A 15,565-nucleotide genomic window follows, 5' to 3' on the forward strand; every position below is an offset into this window, starting at 1 on the left:
AATAGCACACATTTACTGAATGGAATCACATAAGATTATGGAGATCGGGGAGTCTGAGTCCGAGGTTTTCTTGATTTATTTTGACATGTTTTCGGAGGTGCTCGTGAATTCAGTGAATTCACCAGGGGGAAGCCATGAAATGACGACAAGCCAAACCTGCATGTGTTTTAAAATCTGTGTCAGCACAAAATTACGGAACCTAAACAAGTTTTTAAACAACTCTAAATCATCATGCGATTAGCTTGAATCAATACGACTTTGGTGTGCGCCGGTCTCACAAAATCCAGCCGCCAGTGCTTCACAGTGTCCCAAATCACTTTCACTGAGGGTTTAGGAACAAATTAATTGGTCGTATTGTCCAGTGTTCATCAGTGCCGTGTGTTAAATAATTCTGACCTGAGGCATTTTTTATTGTTACCTTATTTTTACAGTATATTGTTTTAATATTAATGGATGTCTGCATAGATATTAATTTCTTAGGTTTAGTTATTACATGCATAGCAGCTATTTAAAGCATGTAACCTTGAAAATGTGAAAAGGGTGTTTTAAGTATTTCATATTAGTAAAAAACTAGTAAAATATAAAATAGAGAATAAAGTATTGCATTGCAGATTTACAGATTGTTTATTAGTTTGTTTAAATGTTTCCTGTTCTTTTTTTTTTTACTCATCATTGGCTTGGCTTAGCATAACCAGCCTTACAGTACATAAAACAACCAGCTGATGGCTCTTCTCCTCTTCCTAAAATCCCTCCCTTCTGGTCTCTTCCAGAGGGGCCTATCAGGTCTGCTCAGGCTCAATCAGGCGACACCCCCTCCTGTCAGGACATAGCGCCTCCTTTGACCCCCAGGGGCCCCGCGACACACACGGGCTCCTCTCGCATGTCATTACCGCTGTCACCAGCCCGAGTGTATCGCCCAGTTACCGTCACCACTCAGAGGAGCAAGTATGGGCACAGAGTGTCTGTCACACGCACACACACACGCACACACACACACACATACGCACACACACACACACACACAAGCACACACACGCACGCACACACACACAAGCACACGCATGCACACACACACATACAAGCTCGCACACACACACACACATGCACACACACAAGCACACACACGCACGCACATACACACATACACACACACATACGCACACACACACATACGCACACACACAAGCACACGCATGCACATACACACATGCACATACGCACATACAAGCTTACACATACACACACACACACATGCACACACACACAAACACACACACGCACATACATGCATGCACACACACACACACACACAAATAAACACACGCATGCACATACACACACGCACATACGCACATATAAGCATGCACACATTCACACACACACACACACGCACACATATGCTCACACATACACACACCTGACATGTGACACATGCACACACTCACTCACACATACACACACAGGTCTGTGCATACACATACACACACACACACACATTCATGTATTCACACCCATACCACAACCAGATACATTCACTTACGCTCTCACATAAACACATACTACCACAAGCGTGATGATGCACATACACATATGCATCCATACATGCATGCTCACATGCATGCAGATTGGCATACGCAGCAACACACGCTCACAGAGAATGCTGGTTCATGTTAACGGCCGAGCTCTCAGTAAGGGTATGTGTACGGTGTAGAGTACATTCACATTTTGGATTTTCTTGTTTGTGGAGCATTACTTTTTAATTTACCAAAACTTTCAAATGAATTAGTAATGACTGCACATGTTTTGCATGAAACCCCTTTCTCATTACATAAAAAACTTTTCCTACGTCAAGGCATGCCTGAAAATGACGAGATTTTACTCTTTGATTAGTATCGTAAAGATTTTTGTTTGATGTCTCATCCAGGGAATCCATAAGTGCCGTTTTCATCCAGCAGTACAATAATCAGTGTTCTTTTTATTTCTTCTTCTTTCGAATGAAAACTAAAAAAAAAAAGAGGCAGCCATAACGTACAAACAAACAGGCCTGCCTACAATAACCCAGCGTTCTGCACCACTACAAAGAGGCAGCCTACAATAACCCAGCACTACTACAAAGCGGGAACAAACCAGCACATGGGCCTGCCTTTTGTTTCAGATCTCAGAATTCCACAACATCACTCACTCGTGCATGCCATTATTTTAACTAGGGTTAATCACCAGGGTTATGTTGTCCGAGCCCACGGGCAATTCTCAAAGGGCTTTCTGTGGCGTTTCAAGCAGACACAACCCAAAATAGGAAGGTAGCAGACACAGCTATGTGATCTCATTGTTTCGGGGAGACAGCGAGCCGGTGGGGGGTTCTTTATCAAAGCAAACATCTTCCCAATTATTACGTTTTACTGTCTTTAAACCGGCGTGTAAAATTGTGATGTGGTGTAAAAAAAGCCTCTCCCTCTTTAAAATTTTCCTTTGGGCGAAAATAAGTGGATTGGATCGGCGTGGAGGTGGTGGGGAAAGAGACGTGGCCATCACGTCAAAATGACAATACGCATTACACGGTCGGGGGAGAGAACGAGGCCGCGGTAGCTTGTGGGTACCGTACAATGAGCTCCCCTTTCCCAAGCGAATCGTGTGAATCGGTTCCAATTCAATGCTGATTAAAATGTTTGCTCCAAGCGTCAGCCCCCGATGAGACGGGCAAAAAAAAAAAAAAAAAAAAAGCAGCTCGATTCTCCTCCTAGCTCACAGTAAGTTGGACTCCTTGCCCAGGAGTATATATACATACACGGAGAGGGGAAAGTGTTTTATGCACAGTCTTGTGGTTTCACAGCTTTGATCTGAGCCTGGGACGCCATGTCAGCCGTCTACCTCCAGAACCACACTCCTGGGGATTCTCCAGCGTGTAGAGGTAGGAGGGTTCCTTCTGTGAACCTGGAAGGGGTTCTATAGCTTTAGTACCTGGACTCTTAGCCTGTTATTCAGTTGACATTTGTTTCGTGTTTCTTTACTGTAGCTTTTTTTTTTCTTTTATCAGATTATTTTTTTGGCTTAGTAAATTCCCCTCATTTTTCCAACTTGTGGATTTGTTTGGATGTTGAAACCCTGTTTTTTTCATTTTTCAGAGTACCCTGTTGAAACCCCGTTTGTCATTTTTACCTGGGCATGATACAAACTGAAAGGCATTACTGTTACTTAATTGAATTTGTGCACAGTGAGAAGTGTCTACTGTGCACTCAAACATTTTCACATTTCTCATGTTTCACAGAAATCAGTTTGTGCTTTCCGTTCAAACTGTTGCGTAATTCCTGAGCAGTCTGGAAGCAAAGGACAGAGAGAAGCACTGTGCTCTATTGTCTATTGTCTAAAAGGAATCAAACATATTTTAGATCAAAACCACATACAGAGGAGTAAAATTATAACTTATATAACTTATTGTAACTTATTATAATTTTACTTAAAGTTGTATCATGAATAGACAGCAAAGAAAAAACAATAACATAAATATACTCTGATGGTCAGTATTAAATGTGCAGCCTACTCCAAAAACACACATAGCATATTTATTCTCCACAGTAAAATCTGTGCCGTTTTCGTTGGTTGTGTGTAGACGTGTTTTTGTTCATAAAGTATAATGATAAAGCATAAGCGGCTAACTCTCTCGGTCAGTTACAGTGACACTGACAGCAAAATGATTTTCATCAAAGCTGTAAAAATTATTTTCTAATAATAACGGAATCATTCTTCTTTAAAGAAATACACTCATCCTCACAGCTCAAATTAAAAGAAAATGATTTTCAAATTAGTCAATCAAGGCTCCTCAGGGTTTGTAAAATATTTTAATAGACCTCAAATAACATAGCATTCAATTAATAAATGAATGCTGTGATCCACAGTTACTTACTGAACAGTGATTGAGTGAAATAGCGTATAAGTGCTTTTATTTGGTATTGTAGTTTATAGGCCTTTGCAAGGTTACCAGCTGGTTTCTGATTTACTGTCGATTCATTGAATCCATTGAGTGTGCAGGAGAAGGGGGGGGGGGGGGTCTTGATACCTGAACTGTACTGCATGCTGTTTGAACTCCCTTCCCTCTATAGCAAGGGGCTGTCTGTGACTGGGCAGGGCTCTAGGGGTCAACCCTGAATGGGATTGCCGGTGACAATGAAAACCTGTGGACATTATTATTTTCAGCAGAGTGACACAGTAATAATTTTTTTTTTTTTTTTTTTTTTTAAAACAATTTCAGGCCGCTTACCTACTTGCACGCACTCACACACGCACACACACCTGTTTCCATACACCTTCACACATGGCTACACACACACATTTAGCTTTGCAGATTGGTCCTTGTGCCTAAACGCTTATCTGAGCTCGTGGGCTCGTAAAATGCTAGAGTGCTGCATGTGTCTCGCCTTACACAACAGTCCAAGATGAAAGGCCAGTTTACTGACAGGTCTTCAGGTGTTAGCATCGCGCGCGACACCTTCTCAAGCACCATTTACGCACAGTGTGGGCTAGCCTAGCCCGCTATGTCTGTATGGCAGTTCCGCGTCATCTTGGCTGCACAAATCAAGTAGAAATGTGTGTTTGCACGGCAGGGAAACATGGACCCATCGCACAATCTTTTACTGCGTTTATGGGCCACCTCCCGGGCCACACCCCGTCCTTTTATGTAAAATAAGTATCCTTGATAGAAGGGGGCAAAGTCTCGTCAGCTCAGCGTGAGGCCTCGCCCAATCACGCGCGGCTATGCAAATCAGCCCTGGACGTTGGCCCACCCATCATCCAATGGTTGCCCCCGGCCTGGCGAGTGGGGGCGAGGGGGGGGCGAGAGGAGGCTATTTGAGACGCCGGCGTGACACTTTGAGCTTCACCTGTGCCTTTCAGAGAGCCAGGAGCGCACCATGAGCCCGGGAGACGACCGAAACCATGACCCGGAGCGCTCGGGGCCGGACGCCGACCTGCCCGCGCCCGTCGCCGACCTGAAGGTCACGCACACCAAGGTCAGTGGCCTCGACCGCGCGTCCGCGGGCCTAATAACTGCTCTCTGTGAATGGCTCCTGACTGCAGTCGCGGTGAGCTAGAACGGGGCCTGGACTTTCTGTACTACTGCTGATACCACACATGCACTCTCCGTGTGCTGTCAGTGACTTTTAGGAAAGTCTGTGCGTTGTACTACACATACCTGCAGCAGGTATATATGTATGTATGTGTTTCTGTCTGCTGCACATTGGTGTTACTTACAGAACACCTTGAGTGAAACAGGCAGGTGCTCGCTTTCTATCGAAAGTCTACAGTGATTTATTAATTTACGCATTTATTATTATCACTAGCCTTTGGCAAGTGATTGAGATAATCATTGATTGTTTTATGACTCTGAGCCGCACAGTACAGGCAGTTCCTGTTTGTGAAGGAAGTCTGCAAACAGTGGCAATCAGAGATTTTGCCAGAGGTGTGCTGTTGTTTTTTCTTCAACAGGAATTAATTTGTGCATCAAACTATAAATAAATAAATAAAATGAAAACATGCATAATCGCCAGCTTGGTAGTCTGATAAAATAGAGGTCTTCCTCAGGATGAGGAAAAGTAATAAAGAACTGAGCAAATTGTAATTGTTTACCAACAGAGCCTTGGACAGAAATGCACACACATTCACACTGTATGCACACATATAGGCATTGCATATGGCAATATTGCTTATCATAAACATATATTAGTATATTATATATTTCCTCGTGAACTTGAAGGACATTTTTATCGACCCTCTGAGGAAATGAAATGCTGTTTCCGAGCAACCAAGGAATAAATGTTTATTCTGTCAATATTATGGGACTGATTTCAGTGTTTTGCTTATTATTATTTTTTACAGCATGAATGTGCATCTAACAAGTCAGTGATTAACTTAAAAGGTTTGGCCACATTAAATTCATATTTCACAAAGCACAAAATCACAGATGTGCTGATTTTTAGCGAATAGATGCTCACGTTTGGTAGCTGTTAATGTCAATGAAAAGAGAATGTAAAACTAAGGGAAAAAATTTACAGGGAGTGAACTTCCAGAATAGTGTATAATTAAAGCTCTACTTCTTAATTTCAGTCATTAAAAAACGATATATCTATATTATTAATATTGACTAACAGTTTAATTAATTCAGATATGAGTGTAGATTCTCATATCATCATTTCCTTGAAACCTTTTCTACCCTTAATTAATCAGGTTATTTTTTATTTACCTATTTTTATTTTTTATTTTTTATAATAATTTTTTATAAAATACAATTCTGGAATTTTACTCAAAATAATAAAATTGGATTACAAGCATTCTCAAAGACACATTATGGTATGTTATTCTATGAGATTTAGCAATACTACTTCTGGTGAATACTGGGAAAATAAAACAAAAATTGTATTTACACAATTTCGATTATTTTAAGATTAGTTTCTACGTACATTGCATGTCTGGTGGCATGAAAAGTTTATTACACCTGGATTTTTTGCTCTACAATAGGATGAATGATATCAAGCATTTCTTGACATTTTTTTGTTTCAATTTTTAAAGTCTTTTAAGTTGCTGTTTGCAGCTCATATTAGAAATATCATCGTGATCATGATATTGTTAACATTACTAAATTATTGCATAAGCGTGACCTCAAAAGTTATTTTGTAAATTTGATTGAGAAAGGCCAATAGGGCATTAATGTGAGCTGTAATTGCATCATAAATACTACTGCATTATTTATTGTGATTGTGACATCAATCACAATAGTGTGCACTGCAGTGTGATTCGTCGATAGGGTTCGCAGTTCCGTCGTAAGGCCCAGAAATGAACCACGCTACACTGTACAGTACGTTATCGTTCTGTACGTTATCGTTAAGTTCTGGAGGAGGGAGGGAGGTTTCACAGTGTACTAAAGGTCAGTGTGAGCATGGGTTATCATTGCTTTCTTGCAAGCTTTAATGATGGACTTATGTGACTTACATTAAACGATGTGTGTTCCAGATATTTATTAACAACGAGTGGCACGAATCCAGCTGTGGAGGAAAGATTCCTGTATACAACCCAGCTAATGGAGAACTAATCTGTGAAGTAGAAGAAGGGGTCCAAGTAAGTCTATTGGCATTGGTAATTTCTGAGTCTGCAACCTCCAGAAATCAAGTTCACTTCCCATACCACTATGACAATGAAAATTATTCAGCAAATAAATATGTCAATTTACAGTACCTATATCAGTGTTGATTCAGTGAGTTGAACTGCTATTTCATGCATTAATATTTTAACCAAATGATCGACAAGTTCATGAATCGGTCATTAAGTTACTTGAACCATCTACACTCAAAATAAGAACCAAAGAACAGGATGTTCTGTTCATTTGGCGTCGTTGTTTATCTACAGACTAATGAATCCTTAAGCCTGATTGGCTGCAGTGTGCAGTAATCTCCTTTGTCACCTCAGAGGCCTTCACCGAATTAAAAAAATAAAATAAGAAAAGACAAAATATTCTCATTATATCGGATTTATATCAGCGTGTTCGGTTGAGCCAATCTGGGGTGATTTGATCCCTCCAGTCACATCCAATCAGATTGAAGCTTATTCCCGGGGGTGACCTCAGAGGAAGGCTGTTGCCGTTCAGACCTCCCGCCAGGAGAGGGCGTCCCGTGACCTTAAACCGCCTGCTCCTGTCGTAAGCGTGTTATAACAGCCTCACCAGGAAAGATTTTTTAAAAAGGAAGACAAGTGTTATGGGAAGAAAAGGCTGACTCCTATTCCACTGTGGTTGGAGGGGTATAAAAAGAGAAGAAATGGCTTGGTATTTTCCCACATCATTCTCCTGGCTATCCTTTGCAAATTCTTTCTCTTTTTCCGGTTTTCCGAAATCCACGGGCAATTGCATGTGCGAGCGTGACAGGGCGATGCCGTGGAACTGTTAATAGCACCGGCGCTAATACTTAATTGGCCCTAATAAAGGGCGCTAACCTTTGTTGTTTGGAACGGGCATGGTGACATGGAAGAGTCACGCAGCATTGACCGTTATGTTGGAGGGGATGGGGGGGGGGGTGTAAACGCAGACCCCAGGCCTCAGGCACAGGAAGAAAATCACTCACCCTTATCAGCTAAACCCTCAGTGGCGTGTTTCGCCTTATTTTTTTCCTTTTCTTATCCCTCTGTTTTTTTTTAATTATTTTTAATCAGTCCGAGTGGAACGAGCAGATTAGTAATCAGAGACGAGCTCTGGGTGCGCAATGCTTTCGTGAACGGGCTGGGGAAGCAGATGTCCGCTGGGTAGCGGGGCGCACGTGCTCTTCGCCACGGGCACAGGAGCCGCGTGAAGGGGAGAGAAAGAGAGTGTGAAAGAGAGAGAGAGACCGAGAGAGAGGGAGAGAGAGAGAGAGACACGTGGATGTGTTTACGGCAGGTTTTTGCACAGACACTCAAAACTAAAACGTTCTTCCCTGTAATTGCTAACCTTTAGTGGCATTAAAATAATCAGATAAGTAGCCTCTCTTGGTATTTAGCTATCCAGTGTGACACAGGCCTAAAAATATGGGCCACGTTAATACTAGAATGACAGTATACACCAGTTTCACACTAATTCCAGGGAATAGTCCGCATTTTGTGTATCTCTAACAAAAGAACGAGATGTCATTTTTGAGATCGTTGTTTTGTGGATTTGTACCGGTGACAATAAAATAGAGCCGAGACAGGTCTCAAGCTTAATTTTCGTGTGATGCTCACAGTCTTTTCTGTTTGCTTTGCTTTGTTTGTTTGCTTTCTTTCGTCAGCAAGATATAGATAAGGCCGTGAAATGCGCCAGGGAGGCCTTCCAGCTGGGCTCGCCGTGGCGACGGATGGATGCCTCGCAAAGGGGCCGGATGCTGAACAAGCTGGCCGACCTGGTGGAGCGGGACCAGCTGAAATTAGCCGTGAGACGCGGGGGGCGGGGGGGTGGGGGGACTTGGGGAGGACAAAATAATTTGTGCCTTTTCCACACGGACCACGGACCAATCGCATTTCGTTAATTTACAGTACCTTCGATTGATGTTAAATTACATTACAGTCACTTAGCAGACAGTCTCATCCCCAACAACGTAAAATAAAAGAGAATGTTTATATGAGCCTCAGTGCCAGACCTGGCAAGCAACATTCACAGAACAGTGAATGGAAGTGCAGCATCAATAAAGCACTAAACGTAAATGAACTTCTGCCAAACTAGAACCATAGTACAAATCAAAGATTTGCACTGCTAACATCCATATAAAACACAAAAGAATTATATTATAGTTACTGTTTTAACCCTCTTGTAAAATAATTACAAGAGGGTTAAAACAATGTTTTTACCCTAACTTTTTTTTTTTTGGCTTCTGTCGCTCTCAGACTCTGGAGTCCATGGACTCAGGGAAGCTGTTCCTGATGGCATACTTTGTGGATCTGATGGGTACGATCAAAACACTGCGCTACTATGGGGGATGGGCCGACAAGATTCAGGGCAAGACGATCCCCGTGGGTGAGTACGATGGCTGTTTGAGAGTGGCAACGCTGCAGGTGGGAATTATAGTTGTGCGAGGCATACAGTTATGATTAACCCGGGTGACTGTCATAGTGGTGGATGGTAGCCATGAGTTTTTATGATTACTGCAGGTGAGAATAATGACAGTGAGCAGGATAGCTGTGTGTGTGTGTGTGTGTGTGTGTGTGTGTGTCATTGTGATTGTGCTGAGCATAACTCATTCGCTTTGCCGGATCCTTACAATTGGGGGAGTGGGGATTTGATGCAATTGTTGACTCCTTTGTTTGCCCCTCCCCAACCCCCACCAGTTGGCACCCCTCCAAACGGATGCCACCTTAGGCGATTGCACGTCGCCTGTGCCTAGAACCGGCCCTGTATATAAGCCAGATTTAAGTGGGAATCTTTAGCACCATAACGCTCATCGGACTCTGAAAAGAAGAATGTCTGTAAACGGAAAATCTATTATGGCATTTTTTCATTTGTTTTGTGCTTGGGTCATACCTGAATGTTCTCCTTCATAATTTAGATGGAGAGTACTTCACATTCACGAGGCATGAACCAATTGGCGTGTGTGGTCAGATTATTCCGGTAAGTCGTCAATGCCGTTTTTGGTTAGGGATCTGGGCTTGTAACACAGAGGTTGCCGGTTTGATTCCCAGCTGTGGCACTTATGGCACTCAATATTTGACCTTAACTTTAATTCTAACTTTGACTTTTGTGGGCATAAGGTCTCTGTGCTGCGTAACTTATTATTGAGCACGCACAAACACGCCTTAATATGTATAAAGTAAAAAATTTGACTGATAAATGTCTGTTGGCATTGCTAGCTCGCTAGCTGAGCATTTTAGCTGAGTCGTACTCTGCACTGTAATGTAAAACCCAGGAATTTGGAAGCACAGGTCATAAACTGAGGGTTAAAAAAGGGGTTGAGGTGGAAAATCCAGGTCCAGAAATGAAAGTCCTCCCCAGAATTTTGTTCCAATCGCATGGAATTGCTCCTTTGCACAGTTCTTCAGCCAGAAGACTGTAATACTGTAACACAACTGTAATTAGTGAATTTAGCTGGCTATGTTTGTGGGCAGGACTTTCTGACCCTGGACTTTCCACCTCTGTAACAGAAACAACAAACAAATAAAAAGACACAGCACAAGCCCTAAGACTGAGGAGTAATGTGTGACACAAGGAAGCTGAAAACGAAGAGAAAAAAAAACATTCCTGAAACCTGAAAAGCAGGTTACAGGAAGATTGTTCGAAGGAGATATTTCCGGTCTACTTTCATTGAATCATGCAGCTTAACTGGCCCCTCATTGATGTGGCACCTGATAAAATGTTGGCAAAGCATTAGAAAAATGACCTCACACACTGTATTCTGTTTAGGATAAGCAGTCTGGCCCTTGGAATGTACAGGGCTGTGATGTGTGTCTATAAGGGTGCGTGATGTGATAAAGGGGTGTGTGTGTGAAAAGGTGTATGATGTGTGTTTGGAAAGGTGTGTGTGTGTGTGTGTACGTGTAAAGTTGTGTGATGTGTGTGTTTGTAAAGGCGTGTGTGTGGGCATGTGTGTTGAAGGTGAATGATGTGCTCTGCACATCTTGTGTGATAACTGTCTTGTCCAGAGCGTTGCCGACCAGTAAACAGTTTCCCCGATAAACTTTAAGGGAGTCCTCATCCTCGCATTGCCATGACGATATTCTGTCCCACCCCCCCTCCCCCCACAGTGGAACTTCCCGCTGATGATGTTTGCGTGGAAGATCGCTCCGGCGCTGTGCTGTGGGAACACGGTGGTGATCAAACCGGCCGAGCAGACGCCGCTGACCGCTCTCTACATGGCCTCTCTCATCAAAGAGGTGGGGTGGGGCAGGGAGCGGGGCTGTACAGGGGGCGGGGCTCTCTGGGGGGCGGGGCTGTACGGAGGTGGGGCTGTCCTGGGTCGTGCCCATCGTGCCACAGCCAAATCAGCCTAAAGCACAATTTCCACCAAGTATGATAACTAACTATGGTGATTAACTGTTAATGATTCGCTAGTTTCCACACCAGGGATCATGTTATCCTTGTAAACATTGTAACGTGGAAATCTGGAGTTTATGGCTTTTTGTGAAATGCATCAGCATGTGTTGCAATTCAGTTATATTCAGATCAAAGATTATTGCTGAAATAGCAGTGGTGATACAGACACAATTTTCAGGAGTGACTTAGTATGTGCGTGTTGGTTTCTGCGTGTGTGTGTGTGTGTGTGTGTGTATGCGTGCATGTGTGTCTGTGTGTCTGTGTGTGTGTGTGTGTGTGTCTGTCTTGTCGGAATGCAGGCTGGATTTCCGCCTGGTGTAGTGAACATCGTCCCGGGATACGGGCCCACCGCCGGCCATGCCATCTCCCACCACATGGACATCGACAAAGTGGCGTTCACGGGCTCAACCAATGTATGGCACACTTTCACATTTTCTACACTGCCTATCCGATTATGTAACTGGCATGATTTCTGTGCATCGTTGTGATTTATGAGCTGTGTGCATCTGCTGCAGGTTGGAAAGCTTGTTAAGAAGGCTGCTGGTGACAGTAACCTCAAACGTGTCACCTTAGAGCTGGGCGGCAAGAGTCCCAACATCGTGTTTGCAGACTCTGATTGTAAGTTTTTACTGTAGCAGGCATCAATTACTTTTAAATCAGGAGCATCCAATCTACAGGCTTTTTTTAAAAAAAACAAAAAAAACAGCTGAAACACCTGTTTCAACTAATGAAATAATCATGATCTTCAGCCATTGCCTTTACTAGTTGAATCAGGTGTTTAGAATCTGGTGGTAAACAGAGGAAAAGTCTTTACACATCGGCTGTTCTCCGATAAGAGCGAACTCCTGTTTTTAAACTGAGTGGCCTGCATGAGTGCGCCCCCTGGTGGATGGAGGTGTCAGGCGGTGTTGTTTTTTTCCGCAGTGGAGCACGCGGTGGAGGAGGCCCACCATGGCCTGTTCTTTAACCAGGGCCAGTGCTGTCTGGCGGGCTCCAGGGTGTTCGTGGAGGAGCCCATCTACGATGAGTTCGTCCGCAGGAGCGTGGAGAAGGCCCAGAAGAGGGTTCTGGGAAACCCTCTGGTCCCCGGGGTGGACCAGGGTCCACAGGTACGGCACCAGAATGGCAACAAAGCTGATCCTTGTCCACCAAATGTAACCAGACACAGGCTAGAGTTAGCCAGCCGATTCAAGCTTTCTCACTCTCTAAATAGCCACAATAGGCTGTGGCTATGTGTAGGAATTAGCCTGAATTCAAGTAACACTTGTTAAAGTCAGATCTTTTCCCTGTGCTATGGCAAAGTTTTGGTGAATAAAGCCATCATTAAAATTGACTTGTCAATCTGTATTTGTGAAGAAAAAAAGTTAAACATTCAATGTTCGAGTCCAAGGTGCAACTGTTGATTGGATCCAGGCCTCAGTCTTCACATCGCATCAGGAAATTAAATGTTTCTGTCTCTGGATAGTGGAGCTGTAGAGAGTTCCTGAGAGGGTGCGCCCACTGTTCACACAGCATGAATAAAAGCACAGTCACCTGATCCCTTCAACTGGTGAAAGGGGATTAAATCCAGCCTGAAAACCAGTTGAAAAAGCTAATAATATGTATTATATGATCCTGTAGTGGCTGTCGGATTAGCACAACAGTGGATGCAACTGCCAGTTCCAAATTGTAAAGAACGTTGAGAGTAAGGTTGTATTTAAAAACAAAACAGAGCAGAAATTCACAGAAACAGAAACTGAGCTTAATTGAATTGAATTGAACTGATTTGAATGGAATCTAACTGAATTGTACTGAATTATATTGTACTGAATTGAACTAAAATTGACTGGACCTGAGCTGTTCCCCAAAACAAGTTCCTCACAGTGTCTCTTTCCCCCGCCCCAGATTGATAAAGTGCAGTTTGATAAGATCCTGGAGCTGATTGAGAGTGGGAAGAAGGAAGGGGCGAAACTGGAGTGCGGGGGCGGGGCCTGGGGGCAGAAGGGACTGTTCATCCAGCCAACCGTCTTCTCTGACGTCACGGACGACATGCGCATCGCCACGGAGGAGGTAACTACACTGCACTACACACACGGACCGAAACATCCAACACACGTGTGTCGCCTGCATTAAGTTTGCATTGTATTTGACCTTATGCCTGCTTGAAGTGTCTGACATAGACTGGTCACCCCCCCCCCCCCCCCCACCCTCAGATATTTGGACCGGTCCAGCAGATTATGAAGTTCCGGACCATAGATGAGGTCATAAAGAGGGCAAATAACACGCACTACGGGCTGGCGGCCGGGGTCTTCACCAACGACATCAACAAGGCCCTTACCATCGCCGCTGCACTGCAAGCCGGCACCGTGTGGTAAGAAAAACCCCAAACACTTCCACCGTACCCCACTGTGTTACCACAGATCCCAGACTAACCAGAGGGGTAGCTCTGATTAAAAGCTGCCCTCTCTTTTTAAAACTTTGACATTAAAATTTCCCAGGGACCGTATTTTCCCTGTAATTAACAGTAATCTTATGGGCAAAATATTATCTATATCCCATTTTAACAAGACCAGTGTTAATAAGCAAAGTATTAGCATATCTACAACCTGAGTAATTTTTATCATCCCAAGAAAAATGCTTAATGGCAAATTGCTACTGGTGACAAAATATTTATACAGAATTGAATATAGCTCTGTAACAGCAGCACTGTAGCAAAGTTTCAGTGCACACAGTCACTGGTGCTATTCAGTAATCTCTTCTTCTATATCCAGGGTTAACTGCTACAACGCCATGAGCTCCCAGGCTCCTTTTGGTGGCTTTAAGATGTCAGGAAACGGAAGGGAAATGTGAGTTCTGCATTTTCACATTTAATGCCGTCTGATGCCAATGTGACGATCAGATTATTATTAATATCTTCATCTGTGATGCTTTACATGTGTTTAGATTGTTTAATCACAGATTTTAGCAATATTTTGTATAATATTGTACTGCTGAACTTCATTGGTTAGTACATGGTTCAGCAACAGGCTTTATATCCATTCTCTTTGCTATAGGGGTGAATATGGTCTCCAAGAATACACAGAAGTAAAGACCGTTACCATCAAAATCCCGCAAAAGAACTCCTAAACTGGACTCTGTGCCAAGGGCCATGCTGGAAGCATCCACTCCTCATGTCCACGCTGGAGATGAAGAGGTCCATGTGATTTAATATATCATTGTTTTTATTTTTATTATCATTATTGTTGCCATTAATATTACTATTATATTTTTAAAAATTCTTAGAATATGCATGAGCAAGTTGACAATAGTCTGCCGAGGTGAGGCCGTAAGTGGTTCTTGAAAGAGGCTGCAGTCGTGAAGAAGCGGTTCACCGTGACCGTTGGTGTGATCCCCGGGAGAAGTATGTTGCGTGATTGCGTGTGACAGCCGTGTAAACGGTCATACAGGGTTGTAATTACGGAGCCAAAACCTCCTCTCAGTTATGCTGGGGGGCTGGTAACATGAGAAAATGGAAACTGTCATTGTACATATTTTAATGTGTATTACTGTAAATGTTTTGTATTTTGAAAATGTTGTGAAGGAAACATTCACGTGTCTAATTCTTGGATAGCAACCACTGACTGACTGTAAGATTACACTCCAGCAGCCAATCGGAATAATGAATACGGTGCATTGCCACGGGCTAATTGTTATTTTTATTTACATTCACAGTCAGACATACACAAGCACGCGTACACAATTATGCTTTTGGGGGCCCAATACCACATTTTATTTCCTGCCCCACTACCCCCCTCCAGTAGAATGTGATTGTGGCCATGTCGGGGTAATCACAGAACGAGGGCCACTGTTTTTTTGTCGTCTCCTGAGCCCTATCTAGTAACAGAGCCCCAGAAAGCTTTCTCATCCCCTGCGCCCCCACCCCCACCCACCCACCTTATGTGTGGGCCTACGTGTACTCACACTTATACACTATCAGTCTTACACACAAATGGGTGAACATATTCTATGTAAAAAAAAAAGTGATTACTTCTTAATTCCGTTGTCTGTCAACTCCAAACAGAATCACTGACTGAC

The 15,565-nt window shown here is 43.2% G+C and overlaps 1 protein-coding gene across 1 annotated transcript; it reads left to right on the top strand.

The window, feature by feature from the left end:
- Positions 1–2,770: 2,770 nt before the first annotated feature.
- LOC118207144 (retinal dehydrogenase 1-like) lies at positions 2,771–15,497 on the top strand. Its single transcript, XM_035380488.1, has 14 exons — positions 2,771–2,908; positions 4,888–5,003; positions 7,000–7,104; positions 8,781–8,921; positions 9,373–9,502; positions 10,032–10,093; positions 11,224–11,352; positions 11,812–11,925; positions 12,028–12,130; positions 12,437–12,621; positions 13,397–13,561; positions 13,705–13,862; positions 14,263–14,337; positions 14,545–15,497. The coding sequence occupies exons 1-14, from the start codon at positions 2,854–2,856 to the stop codon at positions 14,615–14,617; spliced, it is 1,611 nt and encodes a 536-aa protein (XP_035236379.1). The 5' UTR covers positions 2,771–2,853; the 3' UTR covers positions 14,618–15,497.
- The last annotated feature ends 68 nt before the right edge of the window (positions 15,498–15,565 follow it).

This window comes from Anguilla anguilla, chromosome 10 (assembly GCF_013347855.1).
Source record: "Anguilla anguilla isolate fAngAng1 chromosome 10, fAngAng1.pri, whole genome shotgun sequence".
NCBI lineage: Eukaryota > Metazoa > Chordata > Actinopteri > Anguilliformes > Anguillidae > Anguilla > Anguilla anguilla.